The 19,200-nt window shown below is 56.2% G+C and overlaps 1 protein-coding gene across 3 annotated transcripts in view; it reads left to right on the top strand.

Moving 5' to 3' along the window:
• SLC66A1 (solute carrier family 66 member 1) overlaps positions 1–16,334 on the top strand; it is a 44,830-nt gene extending 28,496 nt beyond the window's left edge. Inside the window, exons 1-9 of one of the 3 annotated variants that reach the window (XM_033228078.1) lie at positions 47–201; positions 600–759; positions 5,426–5,667; positions 11,277–11,406; positions 12,132–12,219; positions 12,868–13,010; positions 13,154–13,246; positions 13,855–14,040; positions 15,607–16,334. In XM_033228078.1, the coding sequence (XP_033083969.1) occupies positions 5,504–5,667; positions 11,277–11,406; positions 12,132–12,219; positions 12,868–13,010; positions 13,154–13,246; positions 13,855–14,040; positions 15,607–15,681 (879 nt within the window). In that variant the 5' untranslated portion in view covers positions 47–201; positions 600–759; positions 5,426–5,503 and the 3' untranslated portion in view covers positions 15,682–16,334. Of the gene's footprint in view, positions 1–46; positions 222–599; positions 760–5,425; positions 5,668–11,276; positions 11,407–12,131; positions 12,220–12,867; positions 13,011–13,153; positions 13,247–13,854; positions 14,041–15,606 lie in introns of those variants that run through there. The other 2 variants (XM_033228079.1, XM_033228080.1) reach the window with 2 other exon arrangements.
• Positions 16,335–19,200: the final 2,866 nt, after the last annotated feature.

Genomic DNA, 19,200 nt, shown 5'->3' with positions numbered 1-19,200 from the left:
CCGCCCACGCCGGGGCGGAGCACGGAGGTGGTTGGAGGGGGGACACCAGGCGCGGCCCCAGGGGCGCCTCCAGGCCGGGTCCGCCCCGCAAGCGGCGTGGGGGCGGGGCCTGTGGTTCCCGGGGCCGGGCGGCTGCGCGCGGTCAGCTGACCCGGCGGGCCCTGACCCAGAAGCTGGGCCCTGGCGGCGGATCTGGACGTGGTGAGCCGGCGCGGGGACAGGTGGCAAACTCCACGGCTGGGGGTCGGGGCTCCTGGGCTTCCCTGCCACGTCCTTCCAGCCCTCTTCTCCAGCCGCTGGACTGTCCGGGCCCGTGCGCCCTCCTTGTGGCGCGACATCCTGGGGCGAGGCTCCGGGCCGGGACTGGGTGGCTCTTGGGAATCCACAGTCCCGTGGCCCCCCACCTCAAGGGCGACCAGCGCGGCCTCTCGAGCTGGCCTGGCCAGGAGCTGGGGGCCGGGTCCCCTTTCACCTCCTGTCCCGGCCGACCGGCTCCTTGGCATCTGATGATGGCTGCTTCGTTTTTCCCGGGCCGGCCGGGCGAGGGGCCCTCGCGGCGCTGGCCCCAGCAGCTGTCCTATCATTATCCCTCCAAACAGGCGGCCCGCACCGGTCTGAGTCACCAGGAGGGAGCTGTGGCCGAGGACGCCGAGGCCTGGATTGGGTGGTAGCCCCGAGCCGGGACGCTCCTCCCCTCACATTCTCCCCAGGTCTGCAGGGACGAGTACCCACACTGCCTCCTCCCACGCCGTGCTTAGGGTACGTTTCCAAACGTGTGCATGGAGAGTCTGAGTCTTAAAGTGTGAGAGGTCCTGGGCCGGGGTCACAGGTCATGTCTGATCAAGGCTTACTGAAGGCACCTGTGTGCCTGGACGCTGGAGGCGCTACAGCGAGAACAAATAATAGTCATTTTGGGCTGTTGGTGTTGAGTGCCTGTGCCGGGCACCCTTGTAATCGCTTGGCCTGGATTGTCTCATTTAACTCTGCAGTCAGCCTAGGTGGTGGGTATTGCGTTATTCCCCTACTTTTCAGATGAGCACTACAAAGCTCCATCACTTGAGTTCCAGACTGGTAGGCATCGGGCAGGTCTGTTCCAGAGTGCTTTTCTCCTCAACCCTGGACTGTTTGAGCTCACAGCCATCCCCTCTTCCTTCCTTTCTCCTTTCCTTCCTCTTCTGTCTCTTTACCCCCTTTCTGCTTTCCTCACCCCTATTTCCTGTCTTCTTCACTCTGTCCTTCTCTCTGCCTCTCTTTCTCTCCCTCTCTCTCAACATTTGCTGAACCTCTAGGTGTGTTTAGACCTGGAGAATAAGAAATGCACAACCCGGAGTGGGGAGTCTGTTTCAAGGACACTGGTGGCAGAGGACGGTGGTAGCGTTCTTCAGGTGTGTGGAGGAGGGGAGAGGGGAAGGTGGCAGGTCTTATCCAGCCAGCTCTCACGGGACATCTTTGAAAGGGCAATTTAGAAGTGAGTCTTCTTGTTTCATGACCAGGTCCTTGAAGGGGAGCAGGACACTTCTAGGGGAAGAGATAGCAGGTGCAAAAGCCTGGAGACCTGAAATGACTGAAGACCTGGGTCAGGAGGCAGGAGATAGGGTTGGGAGGGCAGTTCTTGGAGTAACTTGAGGCCTAGCCTCCGGTAATTTGGACTTGATTCTGTAGACAAAGGTGGACACATGATCGGCTGTGATCATGTGCCTGAAGCATCCCTGACTCAGCTTGGGATCAGGGAGGAGAGTTTGGGTGTGACAGGAGATGCCATCTCCAACCCAGCCTTTCTCAAAGTGCACCGGATGGAGCAGAATCGCTGGAGGACTTCTTAAACCCAGAATCTCTAAGCCCCAGCCCAGGTGCACTGACTCCAAATTTTGAACATGCACCCTCCAAGGGTGATTCCAGGGTACCCCTTCTGGGGTCCTTGCCATCCTTACAGATGAGGTCAAGCTCCATTGCAACCTTGGGCATCCATTTGCTCAGTGCTGTATGAACGGGAAGTGGGCCCATGCCTGGCTTCTAGGTGACAGGAACTACGCAGGATGGCCCTCAGAGCAAGGCCCTTCTGTTCGGGGATCAGGTGTGTCTCAAAGTGTCCTGAGTTCCAGATTGCATATGGGTCCTGTCCAAGGTCAGGGGGCCACCCACCCAGTATCCTGGATCCATAAACCAAGGGACCTTCCTCAACACAATTCCCCAAGACACACATACTGAGATGTGTCCATTTCATTTCCTCCCTAACCTAGGGAAAGAGGGAAGTGAGAGACAGGCTGCAGGCTCCATAAACCAAGGTACCTTCCTCGAGACAACCCCCCAACACACACATACTGAGATGTGTTCATTTCATTTCCTCCCTAACCTGGGGAAAGGGGGAAGTGAGAGCCCCCAAGGTGGTTGAGATGCTGGACTCTCATCCTGAAAACAGTCGCTGCCATGTGTCGTCCGGCACAGGGGCTGAGAGCTTTATGTGCATTTAGTCAGGACAGCTGCCCCAAGGAGTGAGTGTCATTAGCCCCCTTTTATAGACAGGCTCAGGCAGGTTAACTCACTTCCAAGGCCGCTCAGCCTCACCTGTCAAATGAGCACAGTATACCCGACCTTGCTGGGGAGTGGTGGGGATGGCAGTGGTTGAGCTGCAGCCTTGTCTTCAGACTCTGCAAGGGGGTGTGGGGTTGCAGCCCAGTTGGGAGTGGTGGCTGAGAACATGAGGACTTGATTTGAAATGCCTTTGGCATTGCAAACGTGTAGTTCTCACCTGGACTATATGGTTTTTTTGTTTGTTTGTGTTTTGTTTTGTTTTTGAGACAGAGTCTCGCTCTGTCAGCCAGGCTGGAGTGCAATGGTGCCGTCTTGGCTCACTGCAACCTCTGCCTCCTGGGTTCATGTGATTCTACTGCCTCAGCCTCCCAAGTAGCTGGGATTACAGGCACACACCACCACGCGCAGCTAATTTTTGTATTTTTGATAGAGATGGGATTTCACCATGTTGGCCAGGTTGTTCTCCAGCTCCTGTGCCCAAGTGATCCAACTGCCTCGGCCTCCCAAACTGCTGGGATTACAGGTGTGAGCCACTGCGCTCGGCCACACCTGGACTCTATGCTAATTTGGAGTGGCCTTTCAGGGGTCGGAGATAGGGCCTCAGGTGAAGGCTTCTAACATCAGCTATGCGGATGGTCTCCCAGGTGGGCCACGAAGACACAAGGAAGAGGCTTTCAGCCTCCCTGCCTGTGCCGGGCCCTGGAGGTAGTCCAGTGAGCTGGGCTGACAGTGACCCGGGGCGCCCTTACCTTCAGGTCCAGGGCCTCTGCCCATAGCGAATCACATTAGGGCTGAGGGTCTGTGGCTTCCTGAGAGGAGGTGCTGACTCACTTCCTTTCCCTCCTGGTGCTCCCTGGTCTCTGTGTCCTCAGCAGTTCCGTGGGGCCAGCCAGGGACTAGCTGGGGAGTCCAGACCTCCTGACACAAGTGGGAATGAAGGCAGCTAGAGATAGCCCCCGCCTGTGTGAGGAAATCCCCTCTGAGCACAGGGAGAAGAGGGGAAGCCCACTTTGTGGCTGTGCAGTCATGCCAGACCACAGAGGCTCGCTCTCTCTCTCTCTCTTTCTCTCTCTCTCTCTCTCTCTCTCTCTCTTTTTCTGTGTCTGCTTGCTAGGGAACCACAGAAGGCTTCTGCTTCGCTGGTGACAGATGCACCTGAGGCGGGCGTTGTGGCAGGTGGCCATGAGCAGGGGTGTCAGTCTGAGTCTTGGGTTTGACTCTGTAGCTTCCTGGCTGGGTGGCCTTGGCACATCACTTCCGCACTCTGGCTCAGGCTCCTTGTGGATATCAGTGGTCCCCACTTCATAGTTGCTGTGAAGATGAAACATGAATGCACGCAGGAAGCTTGGCTCACTGGTCCGAGCTGTGGTGACGATCGCTGATAGAAATGGCCCAGCCAAGCCACACTTTCCCTCCCTCCCTCTAAGGTGTCACGCAGGCAATGACTGCCCTACGCACTGTCCAGGGTGCCCGGGTACTGGGAGAGGCCTGCCCTGCCCACCTCTGTGATCAGCCATATTCTGGCTTTGTCAGTGTGACAGTGAGGAGGTGGCTCAGTGTGACAGTGAGGAGGTGGCTGTGGACTCCCTGCTGGTAGGCTTTCCCCATGCTCTGTGAGCTCCTGGGAGAATACAGGCTGCAGTGTCCCAAACTTGAGTCCTTGTCACTCATGCAAACCCAGGGATCCCTTGCTCCTCTTCTCCACTTGCCTCATCTGTGTGGGGCAAGCTGCTTTATGGTTTGTGTGTGTGTGTGTTTGTTTTTTTTTCTTTTAAGACAGAGTCTGGCTCTATCGCCCAGGCTGGAGTGCAGTGGCACGATCATGGCTTGCTGTGCAACCTCCACCTCCTGGGCTCAAGCAATTCTTCCACCTTAGCCTCCTGAGTAGCTAGCTGGGACTACAAGCGTGTGCCACCACACCTGGCTAATTTTTGAATTTTGTTGTAGAGACAGCTGCCCAGGCTGTTCTTGAACTCCTGGGCTGAAGTGATCTTTCCCGCCTCAGCCTCCTAGAGTGCTGGCGCAGTGCCTAGCCCTTACTTTTTGTTATTGTTGTTTTGACACAGGGTCTTGCTCTGTCATCCAGGTTGGAGTACATTGGTGAGATCGTGACTCTCTATAGCGTCTACCTCCTAGGCCCAAGTGATCTCCCACCTCAGCCTCATGACTAGCTAGGACCAGAGGCGCACACCACCATATTTGTCTAATTTTTGTATTTTTTTTTTTTTTTTTTTTTAGAGATAGGGTCTTATTATGTTGCCCAGGCTGCCAGGCTGGTTCCGTCTCCTGGGCGCAAACTGTCCTCCCGCCTTGGTCTCCCAAAGTGTGGGGATTACAGGCATGAGCCATCGCTCCTGGCTACAACCTGCTTTAAATTAGATGAACTTGATGGGCCTGGCCTCAGCAGATCCTTACAGAGTAATTTACAATAATAACAAATTAGGACCAACCTAAGCGTTCAAGAGTCGTAGGAAAAGATAACATGGAGGGCTCAGTTCATCACACTGTATGAACTCATTGAACCCACACAACAACCGTATGTGGGAGGAGCGCTCTGAGGACCCCATTTCCAGATGAGAGGGCTCAGGCACAGAAAGGCTGAGTCTTTGCCCAAAGTCTGGCATGAATGGGTGGTGAAGCAGGGATTTGAACACACCTGTCCCTTCCGTAGATCCAGCGCACTGCCTGCACGTGTCTGCAGCTGGCATGTGTTTGCTGTGATCCGTGTACCTGGGGGCTGATCAGGTCCTGGTAGGTGAGGATTACGTCTTTGCCCTTCTCTGGTTCCGGGCGAGGCACCCGGTGAAAAGGCTGGGCTGAGCTTTGTTTGGGATGACCATGAATAGGACCTGGACCTCCCAGTGCTGAAAGCCTCCTCTCTTCCTCCCTGTAGAACCCTCGCTGGCGTCGGATCACCAGCACCCTCCCTCCCGTGCAGACCCGCCTGGCCGGGGGCCCCTCCTCCACAGCCATGGTCTGGAAGAAACTGGGCTCCCGCAACTTCTCCAGCTGCCCGAATGGCTCCATCCAGTGGATATGGGATGTGCTGGGTGAATGTGCCCAGGACGGCTGGGATGAGGCCAGTGTGGGCCTGGGCTTGATCTCCATTCTCTGCTTTGCTGCATCTACCTTCCCGTGAGTAGTGCCTGGGTGGCAGGACCAGGGCAGGGCTGTGGGGTTGGGGCAGTGGCTCTAGCTACTGCTCAGAGAGGGGTTGCCTGGTGGGCCACAGGCCTCACCAGACTGGAGGCTGGGTGTGCTCCCTTGATTTCCTACCCACCCAGGAGGGACCTGCACTGGTCCCTCCCACAGGCCAGACCTTGTGCTGGGTGATGCTGATGCAGAGATCATCACCTTTGCAACAGTTTATTGAGTGCCCGCCACATACCTGGCTTGCTTCTAAGCACTTGCCGTATTTCTACCTTATTTAATCCTCACAACAACCTTGTGAAATAGGGACAGTTACCATCCATCTATTTTACAGATGAGGGATCCAAAACCCAGAGAAGTTAAGCAATTTGCTTTAGGTGGCACAGCTGGTCAGAGATGGGGCAGGAGAGTGGGAGGGCTGGAACGCATCAAACACAGCCTCTGTCCTCCAGGCTTTGACAGTCAGGTGGTGGAGATAGCTGCAGTGAACACAACATTGCGTGGCCGCTGCTGTGATCGGGGAGCGAGGACACGATGCACAGGGGTCAAGAGCATCCTGACTTGGGCGTATCACCTCACTGCTCTGAGCCTCAGTTTCCTTGCTTGTGTCATGGAAATGTTGCTACCTAATTAAGACAGCTGCTATGAAGATGGCATGTGGGTGTGTAGGGAGAGCTGCCCACTCAGGATCTTCACACAATGTTTGCACAAGCCTGAAAGCTGTCAGTGGTGACACTGCTGTTATTTCATTATGTGAAGCACAGAAGAGGGACACCCACCCGATCTGCAGAGGCGGAAGAAGATTACAGTCAGGAAGGACCTGGAGGCCAGGCACAGTGGCTCACGCCTGTAATCCCAGCACTTTGGGAGGCTGAGGCAGGAGGATCACTTGAGGTTGGAAGTTCAAGACCAGCCTGGCCAACGTAGTGAGACCCCATCTCTACCAAAAAAAAAAAAAAATTAAAATTAAAAAAAAAGAAGGGAGCTGGAGGTGTTGGCATCTAGGCTAAAAGCCGAGGATAGGACAGCATTGAGGGGTGAGAGCCAGGGGCTGAGTGTGGAAGAGCAGTTCAGGCAGAGGAAGCAGCAGATGTACAGAGAAGGGGCAGCTGTGTTTATATGGCGGACAGAGTGTGTAGGGGTCAGGGCAGGGAGAGGTGAGGTCACAGGAGTCATCATAGGCCCTATGGCCTAAGGGGCATACTGTGCCGTTAAGAAATGTGCTCTTTATCCTGAGGGATAAAGACAAGGGTTTGATCGGGGGCTTGACATTGTTTTAACAGCTTTATTGGGAGAGAATTCACATTTCATGCAATTAACCCATTCAATGTACAAGTTATTTTAGTATAGCCACAGAGTTGTGTAACTGTCACCACAACTAATTTTAGGACATTTTCGTTAGCCCAAATGGAAAGCCATGCCAATCAGCAGTCATTCTTCATTCCTCCCAGACCTCTCAGTCCCTGCCAGCCACTAGTCTACTTTCTGTCTCTGTTGATTTGCCTCTTCTGGACATTTCATGGTTCGTATAAATGGAATCACACAGGACCTTTTGTGATTGGCTTCTTTCACTTAACATAATGTCTTCAAGATTCATCCATGTCATAGCATGTATCAAAGCAGTACTTCAGTCCTTTTTGTGGCGGATACTGTTTTACTCTGTGTATGCCACATTTTCTTACCCATTCACCATTGATGGACATTGGGTTGTTTCTACTTTGTAGCTATTACGATTAATGTTGCTATGCACATTCATGTATTTTTTTTTTTTTTTTTTTTGAGACGGAGTCTCGCTCTGTCGCCCAGGCTGGAGTGCAGTGGCCGGATCTCAGCTCACTGCAAGCTCCGCCTCCCGGGTTTATGCCATTCTCCTGCCTCAGCCTCCTGAGTAGCTGGGACTACAGGCGCCCGCCACCACACCCGGCCAGTTTTTTGTATTTTTTTAGTAGAGACGGGGTTTCACCGTGTTAGCCAGGATAGTCTCGATCTCCTGACCTCGTGATCCACCCGTCTCGGCCTCCCCATGTATTTTTTTCCCCATGTATTTTTTTTTGTCGGGTGCAGTGGCTCACGCATGTAATCCTAGCACTTTGGGAGGCTGAGGCGGGCAGATTGCCTGAGGTCAGGAGTTCAAGACCAGCCTGGCCAACATGGTGAAACCCCATCTCTACTAAAAATACAAAATTAGCTGGGTGTGGTGGTGCGTGCCTGTGGTCCCAGCTACTCGGGAGGCTGAGGCAGGGGAATTGCTTGAGCCCACCAGGTGGAGGCTGCAATGAGCCAAGATCACACTATCGTGAAAAAATTGAATTTTTCTTTTCTTTCTTTTTTTTTTTTTGGTAGAGACAAGGTCTCACTGTGTTGTCCAGGCTGGTCTCAAACTCCTAGCTTTAAGGTATCCTCCTGTCTCGGCCTCCAAAGTGTTGGTGTTAAAGCCATGAGCCATCATGCCCAGCATCTCTTGTTCTAAGAGTTATATAGATGTAACTCTTACATTTAGGTGTTTGATCCATTTTGTGTTATATTTTGTAAATGATGTGAAGTAGGAGACCAGCCTCATTTTTTTTTTTTTTTCTTTTTTGAGACAGAGTCTTGCTCTGTTGTTCAGGCTGGAGTGCAGTGGTGCAGTCTCAGCTCACTGCAACCTCCGCCTCTTGGGCTCAAGTGATTCTCCTACCTCAGCCTCCTGAGTAGCTGAGATTACAAGCATGTGACACCATGCCTGGCAAATTATTGCATTTTTAGTAAAAATGGGGTTTCACCATGTTGGCTAGGCTGGTCTCGAACTCCTGACTAGTGGTCTACCTGCCTCATCCTCCAGAAGTGCTGGGATTGCAGGCATGAGCCACCGCACATGTGGATATCCAGTTGTCCCAGCGCCAGGTGTTGAAAAGACTGTCCTTCCCCATTGATTTCTCCGGGCACCCTCTCAGAGGCTTGACATTTTTACTGAGTTACCTTGTTCCAGGTGCCATGTTGGATGTGGTACAGATAAGCCAAACAGACATTGTCCTTGCCTTTGGAGAGCTTCCATTCTGGTACCCTTGAAAAGATAATCTATGAGTGATGGGGAGGAAGGAGCAGAGTGACAGAGAGAGAGTGGAGGCAGGGAGGCCGCCTTGGAGGCTGTGGAAGCCTTCAGAAAGCATCCATGGTGACGGGATTGGAGAGGCCCTTACCAGGCAGTCTGGACAGGTGTAGGTGACTGATGGGGCCAAGGGTGGGAGGCTCCCTGTCCAAGGGTGAGAGCTTCCTTAGGACTCTCCGAATAGCTGGCTGAGGCTCCCCCTTTGTGCCTGCGCTGGTTGATTAACCAGGGAGGGGATTGGAGGCCTGGGAGAGAGCCCTAAGTGATGGAGGGAGAGTGGCTGCCCCCCTGGTCTTCCCTAGGACTCCATCTCTCCTGAGTGGGACAGAATCACTTTCCTGCAATTGATGAAGGCAAGTTGAGTCATAGCATCTTAGGAGGAGCTTTACTGTAAGGGCCATGGGATAAACCTTGATTCAGGACCTTCTCAGTGCTGGGCCTATGCTCGTCACTCCCCCTGTCCTCAGGAAATTTGAGTGAATCTGGGAGGGACGAGGATGTCAAGTGTTACAAAGGAGGAAGGAGAAGATGCCAGTGGAGCTCGTGTCAGGGGAGGCCCAGAGGAGGAACCGACATTTCCTGAGATGGGAAAGATGACTCCGAGGCCTCTGGGCCTGAGGAGGGGTGGGCGGGACATACGACACCAGAGCTGGGAGGAAAACAGCCGTCCTGGGGCGACGAGCCTGGGGCCTTGCAAGGGCCCCCTCTCAGAACGGGGGTCCTTGTCGAAGAGCACTGGAAGACTCTGACCGTTTTTGGTGACACTGGGATTTTAGTTTTTTTATTTGTTATTAAAGACAATTTTTTTTTTGAGACAAGGTCTCACTTCCAGGCTGAGGTGCAGTGGTGAAGTCCTAGCTCACTGCAGCCTCAACCTCTTGGGCTCAAGTGATCCTCCCACCTCAGCCTCCTGAGTAGCTGGGACCATAGGTCCCCACTCCACATTTGGCTAATTTTTTTTTTTTTGGTAGAGGCGGGGTCTTGCTGTGTTGCCCAGGCTGGTCTGGAACGTCTAGGCTCAAGTGATTCTCTTTCCTCAGCCTCCTGAAGTGCTGGGATTACAGGTGTGAGCTACCACGCCCAGCCTCCAAAGTGTTGGGATTATAGGCATGAGCCACTGCTCCTGGCTGAGATGGGGGTTTTAGAAAGATTTCTGAAAGGGAGGATTCATCTGAAAGGAGGGAGGCTTGTTAGGAGGCTGAGGGAGGCGGATGGAAGGACTGGCTATGGGAAGAACCCAGCCAATGCCCATTTCTTAGTTTCTGGCTTGGATCATGGATGGGATGAGCTGCCATTTGGTTAGTTTCTTTGTTTCTTTTCTTTTTTGAGACAGGGTCTTACTGTGTTGCCCAGGCTGAAGGGCGGTAGTGTGATCTCAGCTTACTGCAACCTCCACCTCCTGGGTTCAAGCAATTCTCATCCCTTAGCTTCCTGAATCGCTGGGATTACAGGTGTGCACCACCATGCCTGGCTGATTTTTTTATTTTTGGTAGAGATTCACCAAGTTGGCCAGGCTGGTCTCAAACTTCTGTCCTCGAGTGATTCACCTGACTCGACCTCCCAAAGTGTTGGGATTGCAGGTGTGAGCCACCATGTCTGGCCACCATTTAGTTTCTTTCTGTCTGTCTATTTTCCTTCATGCATGCAGGTGGTTAAAAAGAAACTGGAACAGTAAATGGCAGTATGTATAATGGTTAAGAGCAAGACCGGAGGCTCAGGTAGGGGTTGAATCTGAGCTGTATGGCACAGCTTCCTCCAGGCCCCGTGAGGAGGTCATCGTGGTAGACTGGACAGCACAGGTGTCTTGAGGACAGAATGAGTCAGCACACATACAGAGGACTCAGAACTGCCCTGGGCCTCAGTGCCACCGCCAGCTTTGGCTTCGTACCCACACCTGACCAGAAGTCCTAAGAGGGTCCCAGCACCGGGGACCTTTGGGAGAACAGCCAGGGGATCAAAAGCCCACCACCTTGATAGTGGAGCTCCAGGCACCTCAGCCCCGCCCTTCTCTGTTGCCCTCTAAAGAGAACCAGGCTGGGGTTCTGCCTGTCTTGGCTGCAGCTGCTCCTGGAGACCCGGCGTGCCCAGGCCTTCGGCCACGTGCCCCTTCCCCAGCACCAGTCTTGTTGCAGTGCCCTCCCTGCATCCATAGGAGAAAGGATCCGGGGTTCTATGCAGCGGTTCTCAGGGCCCAACACAAAACTTCAGGACCCTACATAAGCCCCAGATCCCCACTGGAGACCCCAGGGTGTGGTGGAGGAGAATCTGAGTAAGGCTGGGGCTTTCCCTGGAGAGAGGCATAGCCGTGGAGCCCTCGGCTTAGAAGGGATTCCCCGGGAGACTCCTCCAAAGAGCTGAGAAGGCTCCTGAGGCTCCTGCCCATGGGGAGGGTGGGCCCCCAGGCCATCTCCTCTCCGTTACCACCTCACTCCCCCATGGTCATCTCTGGGCGGTGTCCCCTGTAAGGTGGCCTGAACATGCGTCCCCTCCTCTTCCTCTTCCACAGCCAGTTCATCAAAGCCTACAAGACGGGCAACATGGACCAGGCGCTGTCCCTGTGGTTCCTCCTGGGCTGGATCGGCGGAGACTCCTGTAACCTCATCGGCTCCTTCCTTGCTGACCAGCTGCCCCTGCAGGTGAGCCGGTACCCGGGCAGGGTGGCGCTAACCCTAACCCAGGCTCACCCTGCAGGGTTGCCTGAGGAGATGCCAGGCTCTTTGGTCCACCTGGTCTCCAGAACCCTGACCTGTCGTTGCATCTTGTGAGGGCCCATCCTTCTGTCTGCTGAACTGTGGCTGTGGGCAGGCCACTGCTCTTCTCTGGGCCTCAGTTTTCCCATCTGCAGTATGAGCATGTCTAACAGGAAGGTTTCCGGTCTTCCGCCTCCAGGGTGCTGGAATGCTGACGAAGCTTCCAGAGGGTGGGCCCCTCGAGGAGGAAAGGCGTTTTTCCGTGGGAGGCCCAGGTGCCATCCCGCTCCTGTGGGCAGGCAGAGCTGGGGCTCCCAATCAGGAAGGCATTGTCTTCCCACGTGGGACCAGATAGTTCTGACTGCCCTGGCGTCAGGCAAAACCAGAGCCATCACTTCACCGCGGAGTCCTGCTTTGTCCTGACTGCTGGCACTGACTGCCAGCTCATGGGCACGTCCTGGGCTAGATCTTTCCTGGGTCTTTTGCCCGCCTGTTCTGTCATTGCCCGGTGGGAACTGTGAGCTCTTCCTTGCCAGATAAGGAAACAGAAGCTCAGAGAGGCGAAGTGACTCGGTCAGGGTCACCCAGCTGGGATATGATAGAGGGCTGCCGGGGCGCGGTCCCAGATCCTGGCGCCGCGCCAACCCCCGGGCCCCCTGCGTCTCTTACAGACATATACAGCTGTGTATTACGTCTCAGCAGACCTGGTGATGCTGACGCTGTACTTTTACTACAAGTCCAGGAAACGCCCCTCTCCGTGTGAGTATGGGGACCGCTCTCTGTCAGATGCTCCACCAGCAACGGGGGGCCGTGGGCGATGGGAGCGCCTGGAGTGTGGGAGGAAGCGGGTTTCCCATGGCTGGGTGATAACCCGAACCTCGGAAAGGCTTCCCCGGGCCTTATCTAAGAGCCTGAGGCTTCATCGGCCAAGATAGAGACTTAAGGGCAGTGAGCGTATCCTGGCCCAGACCGCAGGCCGGTTCCTCTCGCCCAGGTCCTCATTCAGCAGGCACAGCTCCAGCTCCTCCTCTGTGTCTAGCCCTGGGCTTGGAGCTGGGGAAACGAGGACGAGTCACACAGGCTGCCTCTGCCCCAGCCTTCAGGAGGAGCAGGAGACAAGGTCAGCTTGAGGCCATACGGACATGGGGAGGGACCTGGGAAGGATTGTTTTTCTTTAGCATTTCTGCTTCGTATAACCCCTCCTGACCTCCCTGCCCTCAGCGTTTCACCTTTATAACTCTAGGAGAAGGGTACTGTTGTACCCATTGAACAGATGAAGAATTAAAGCTCAGAGAGGTTAGGTCACTTGCCCAAGGTCACACAGCCCGAGGGGCAAGGCTGGGACTCAGCCTCCCCCCACTGCCACTCAGCCATCTAACCTCAGCTTCCCTCCTGCCTCATGTGCAGTGTCTGCCCCCATCAACTCCATGCTGCTGTTCCTCATGGGGACGGCATGCGCCACACCGCTGCTGAGCGCTGCTGGGCCCGTGGCTGCCCCGAGGGAAGCCTTCCGGGGACGGGTGCTCCTGTCCGTGGAGCCGGGCAGCAAGGTGAGCCGTGGGTGTGGCGGTAGAAGGGATGGAGGCTGGCTCGTCCCCAGGGCTCTCCCCTGCACAGCCTCGTGGGCACTAAGTGGGGAGGGGGATCACCTCTGGCTCCTACGAGGTACCAAGTGCCCCCTTCTGCCCCACAGCCCTTCACCCGGCAGGAAATCATTGGCTTCGTCATCGGCTCTGTCTCCAGTGTGTTGTACCTGCTCTCCCGGCTGCCTCAGATCCGCACCAACGTGAGCCTCCAGCAGGGGCTGGGTGGGGCCAAGTAGAGGAGAGCCGGCCTGGCCACCCGGGCCCTCTGGGCTAAGGAGTAGCACAGCATAGGAGCCTTGGTTCAGAAAGCCTGGGCTACTCCCACTGTTCGCTGGGGCAAGTTAATCCAGTCTCCGAGCTTCCATTTCTGCTTCTGGAAAACAGGCGTGATGTGGCCTGCCAGCCAGGCTGCAAGAGACCCATGTGTGTCTTGGAGGAGTAGGAGTTCAGGGGAAGGTGAGGGGCTGAGCTTGGAGGCCTGAGGGGAGAGGAGAAGCTGGGGAATCGGGGAGGGGAGGCTTGCTGGGCAGCTAGAGCCTGTGTGGGGTGGAATGCAGGGTGGCATGGGGCCAGCAGGCCTGGCACAGCCACAGTCTCCTGTGGACCCGGGTAGGGGCCTGGGAGGGCTTGTCTGTGGGTGAGAGGAGGCTCTGCTGTGTGTCGGGGCCATGTCAGATACTGGGCACCCAGGGAGAGAGGAGCTCAGGGCAGGTGCACTGTGGTGGGGCAGGTAGACATGTGGACAGTTACAATCCAGAGTGACAGGAGGCCTGTGTGAGACCTCTGACCCAAACTCCTTCTGCCTCAGTTCCTCCGGAAGTCCACACAGGGGATCTCCTACTCGCTGTTCGCGCTGGTGATGCTGGGGAACACGCTGTATGGGCTCAGCGTGCTGCTCAAAAACCCCGAGGAGGGCCAGAGTGAGGGCAGCTACCTGCTGCACCACCTGCCCTGGCTTGTGGGCAGCTTGGGCGTGCTGCTGCTCGACACCATCGTATCCTTCAGGGCGTGTGGGGCTGGTGGTGGGGGTGTGGGCAAGGACGCCCCTGCCTGCGCACAGCTTCAGCACTCATCCGTCCGTCCCTCCCTTCATCCGTCCGTCCCTCCCTTCATCCATCCGTCCCTCCCTTCATCCGTCCGTCCCTCCCTTCATCTTTCCGTCCCTCCCTTCATCCGTCCGTCCCTCCTTCATCCGTCCGTCCCTCCCTTCGTCCGTCCCTCCCTCCCTTCATCCGTCCTTCCCTCCCTTCATCCGTCCGTCCCTCCCTTCATCCATCTGTCCCTCCCTTCATCCGTCCGTCCCTCCCTTCATCCGTCTCTCCCTCCCTTCATCCGTCCGTCCCTCCCTTCATCCGTCTCTCCCTCCCTTCATCCGTCCGTCCCTCCCTTCATCCGTCCGTCCCTCCTTCATCCGTCCGTCCCTGCCTTCATCCGTCCGTCCCTGCCTTCATCCGTCCGTCTCTCCCTTCATCCGTCCGTCCCTCCCTTCATCCGTCCGTCCCTCCTTCATCCGTCCGTCCCTCCCTTCATCCGTCCAGCCATCCCTCTCTCCCTCCCTCCCTCCATCCGCTCACCCCGTTGTGCACACCTGTGTGCTGGGCACCCAGCCGGACCCTGGAGCCGTGAGTGAGCAAGAACAGCCATGCGTGCCTTAGAAGCTTACAGTTCGGGGGCGCAGAGAGGACACAACGTTATCATCAAAGAATTAAGTGGCACCAGGTACTGCAGAGAAAAACAAAAGCGTCTAGCCAGGGGCTGTCCAGTGGCTGTCCTGGTTAAAGTGGCAGCAAAGGCCCCTGTAAGTCTCATTGAACCTGTGACCTGACTGAGAAGGAGAAGTTAGTCAGGCGAAGGCAGGAGAGGAATGTTCCAGGCTGTGCGGATGAGAGCTGGAGTGTGGAGACACACACGAGTTGGTCGGACAAACCTGGGTTCAAATCCTGGCTCCTCCCCTGCTTCCTAGCTGTGTGATGCAGGGCACACGGTCAACCTCTCTGTGCTGCTGTCTTCACCTCAGTTAACAGCTGCTGTCTCGTCCGGATATTGTGTAAGACGAGGTATCTGGAAACACTCCCCACAGGACCCCGTGATCAGTGAGGGCTCAGAAAGTGTTTGCTGAAGGCTGGACAGAGCGTTATCTGGGTCTCATTTGGGAGAAAGTAAACATGGCCTTTGTTTTAATATTTGCTAAGTCCCTGCTGGGTGCAGGGAGAAGTGAAAGTTTAGGCTCTTGTGCCCCCAAAATGGCCCAGCCACCTGGCAAGCTCCAGGATGCCACAGGGTGAGAGGAAGAGAAGATCCTGGGCCAGAGTCAAGGGAGGGAGAAGTTGCTGCTGGGCTTGGAGACAAACGGAGCTTGGCTAGGGCTTGAGGAGCCTGACAGGCGTTCTGAATGGAGGGCACAGCTAAGGTAGAGGCCAGGAGGTTATCACTGGCCCTTCCCAGCTGCGGCGTAGGGGTGGGAGGGAGGGGAGAGGGAGGCAGCTCCCGGGAGTGGAAGGCCCCCAGGGGCAGGTCCAACCCAGTCTGCTCAGCTTGGCCTTAACCGCGGCACCCCCAGATCTCCATCCAGTTCCTGGTGTACAGGCACAGCGCCGCCGCCTCGGAGCTTGAGCCCCTCCTCCTCCCCAGCTGACCGAGGCCGGCTGAGCGCAGGAGGACGGGGACCGCCGGATGCCACACCAGGCAGGGGGAGGTGTGGGCGGTGATGGTGCTGCAGCTCTGCATCAGTGTGTGGGTGGCCTCTGGATCCCCCATGGACCGAACCGTCCCCTCTGGGAACACACCTTCAGGTAGACCCTGAAGCCTCGAGGCCGGGGCTGGAGCGGAGACCCCAGGGCCTCTCAGGAGACAGGCTGCCCCTCCTACCACCTACCTCATTCTGCCTACTCACCCCAGGGGCCACAGCTGCAGCCTGCTGGACTCAGGACTGTCCTTTCAACTCCAGACAACCGAGTAAACAGGCCGGGTGTGGTGGCTCACACCTGTCATCCCAGAACTTTGGGAGGCAGAAGTGGGTGGATCACTTGACGTCCGGAGTTCGAGACCAGCCTGGCCAACATGGTGAAACCCCGTCTCTACCAAAAATACAAAAATAAGCCAGGTGTGGTGGCACACACCTGTAGTCCCAGCTACTTGGGAGGCTGAGGCAGGAGAGTTGTTTGAACCCGGGAGACAGAGGTTGCAGTGAGCTGAGATCGTGCCACTGCACTCCAGCCTGGGTGACAGAGTGAGACTCCATCTCAAAAAAATAAAAAAGACAACCGAGGAAACGGTACCTCCCCACGAGACCTGCTTCTGTTGCTCCTTCCCCAAGGTGCTGAGGGATCGGGTCTGCTTTGGGGACCAGTGGTGGATATGGAAGGGGATCCAGGATGAGCCAAGCAGAGGGGACCACCTCTGCCTGTATCCCTGGCCCAGCCTCCTGGGGCCTCTGGTTTCTTTAGCCTGCTTGTCTGTGCCCTCTTCTGACAGGCCCCACACCTCGCTGTGGGGACGCAGCAGGGAGAGAGACTCCCCACGGGGAGCCTACCCCTCGGTGCGCAGGAAGAAGCAGAGTGGTTAAGGTTCTGTCGGATCTGGGTTCTGTGTTGCAGCTCCTCGGTGCCTAGCTTATCTCATCTGTGAAATGGATAGTACTACCACTTCCTGCGTCCCTTCAAGGATTACATAAGATGCTGACATTATGGAGTTTAGCCCCAAACCTGGCGCATAGTAAGGGTTCAACAAAGGTTAGTTTTGAGGACTTTTAGTTGGAGAAGAGGAGCAACCAGATCTCCTTGGAGATCAGGGAGAGCCTCCTAGAGAAGGTGACAGGTCAGAAGGATGAGCGGGAGATATCAAAGGGAAAGACAGGATTGAAGGCAGGAGGAAGAAGTGGCGGGTACAGAAGCAAGGTGGGAGAGTGGAGAGGAAGGCAGGGCTGAGCCCTGAGTGCTTCCTGGACCCCCAAACTCAGTGTTTTCCAGACCCTGTTTTTTTATTTAAAAAATTTTTTTAGCCCAGGCTGGAGTGCAGTGGTGCGATCATAGCTCACTGCAGCCTCGAACTCCTAGGTTCCAGGAATCCTCCTGCTCAGCCTCCCGAGGAGCTGGGACTACAGATGCTTACCACCACGCCTGGCTCCAGACCCTGTCTGATTCCACTTTGCTGGGGGTCATGACCCTCAGGTGCTTGGAGCACAGAGGCACCAGGTATCCACCTTGCCGGCCTGATCTCACCCCACACACCCAACCCTAGCTCTGGAAAACCAGAACTAGGGACTTGGGGCATCCGGTGGGGTAGTCTTGGGGAGAGAAGCTGCGTCTCCAGAGTGAGCCTTGCCTTTAGAATCTCGCTTCCCAACCCCGGAGAAGGGAGATAGTGCCGCGGTCATTCTGGCGCTGCAGATACTTGGTGAGTGCAGCCCTCCGCTCGGCCTTGGCCGTGTCAGGCACCTGGGCTGTGGTGAACCAGCTCCAAGACCCTGCCTTCCAGTAGAAGAGACGGTTACCATGACCAGAAGGTAGAAAGGTCAGGAAATGAGCAGATGAGACCAGCCCCAAGAGAGTCAATCAGGGAAGACTTCTCAGAGGAGTGGCCTTTGAGCTTTATCTTGAAGGCAGAGGAGAGGGCAATTCAGGAAAAGGGAGGGGCAGGTACAGAGGCCTGGAGTTGGGTGTCTGGGCTGCTTCCAAGGAGCCTCAAAAGCCACACCAATGCCAAGGACAAGGTCCTGGGGCACACCCAGCAGCAGCCCAGCAGCAGGGGATGGGGTTTGGTCAGGGGAAGAGCCTTTTGCTGGAGAGAGGAGGCGAGACACACCTCTGAGACCCAGGTGAGCAGAGAGGGCCAGTCTCCCCTGCCCCGTCCTCCTAGGGTCACCCACGGAGCCCGAGATGACATCTGGCATGCAGCTGTTAGTTGCACACTTGCTGTATGCGGGCTGTGTCGCCTGCCGTCAGTGCGCGAGATCTCCCGTCTTCACAGCCAGCTCTGAGATGGGGGAGTTTTTATTTTATTTTTTTGTTTGTTTTATTTTTTTTTGAGACAGAGTCTTGCTCTGTTGCCCAGGCTGGAGTGCAATGGTGCGATCTTAGCTCACTGCAACCTCCACCTCCTGGGTCCAAGCGATTCTCCTGCCTCAGCCTCCCGAGTAGCTGGGATTACAGGTGCCCGCCACCACACCCAGCTAATTTTTGTATTTTTAGTAGAGACGTGGTTTCACCATGTTGGCCAGGCTGGTCTCGAACTCCTGACCTCGGGTGATCTGCCCGCCTCAGCCTCCCAAAGTGCTGGGATTACAGGTGTGCCACCGCGCCCAGCCCAGATGGGAGTATTCTTATGGCCATTTTACAGATGGGAAAACAGGCTCAGCGCAGTTGAGCAACTTGCCCAGCTAGGAGCAGCAGCAGCACGAGGCCCTCCAGCCGCGGGAGCCACCCCGTGCCTGGCCAGCGTTGGCGACCCGTGTCCCCTTCCTCCGTGCTGGGGGCCCAGGGCTTGTGGCGGTCCAGCTTCACCCTCAGGAGTGGCCCGAACCCTGCTGGGCCCAGGCTCCCTTCTCACCATCCTGAATAGTGACTTTCCTGAGCCTCTGGCCCTGCTGAGATTTCAGGGTAAGTTACCCCCAGGTCCCAAGCCCCGGCTTGCCCTGGCCTGTGCCTGCCTCAGGTGCCAGCCAGATGTCTTGCTCCACCTGGGTCTGGGACCTGGCTCCACACCAGTTACCTGGGACCAGTAGGTGCCCTTTCAGCCTGAAGATCTGGGGGCACAATAGGGCCACATGAGTGCCATGTGTGGGCCTGAACTGGTGCCGGGTGGGGAAGAGTGAGACGGGATAACACAGCCCCTGCCTGGAGGCCCTTCTCTGATGGGCTGATGTAATCTCTCCCTCCTGGGAGACACCAGCTTTTGGGGTGATAGCGCTTTCAGGCAGGAGCTATGGTTCCTTCCTCCCCCTGGGGAGTGCCCTGTGTGGTGGAGGCAATACAGCCCCTACCCTCAGAGAGCAGCTGGCCTGCAGCTCATCCACACCTGAGTCTCCTCTCCCTTGGAGGCCTCATTCCAGTGCCCCAAGGAGGGTTCAAACTGCTGGGGCTGGAAGAACTTGGTGGCCTGGGTCCCTGGAGCCCTGTTGAAGGAGCTGGTGACATCCAGATGCTGGAGGCAGGTG

This window comes from Trachypithecus francoisi, unplaced genomic scaffold (genome assembly GCF_009764315.1).
Source record: "Trachypithecus francoisi isolate TF-2019V2 unplaced genomic scaffold, Tfra_2.0 Lachesis_group12, whole genome shotgun sequence".
Classification (NCBI taxonomy): Eukaryota; Metazoa; Chordata; class Mammalia; order Primates; family Cercopithecidae; genus Trachypithecus; species Trachypithecus francoisi.
The sequence above is the reverse complement of the archived record's forward strand: the minus strand, read 5'-3'. Positions and strand labels throughout refer to the sequence as shown.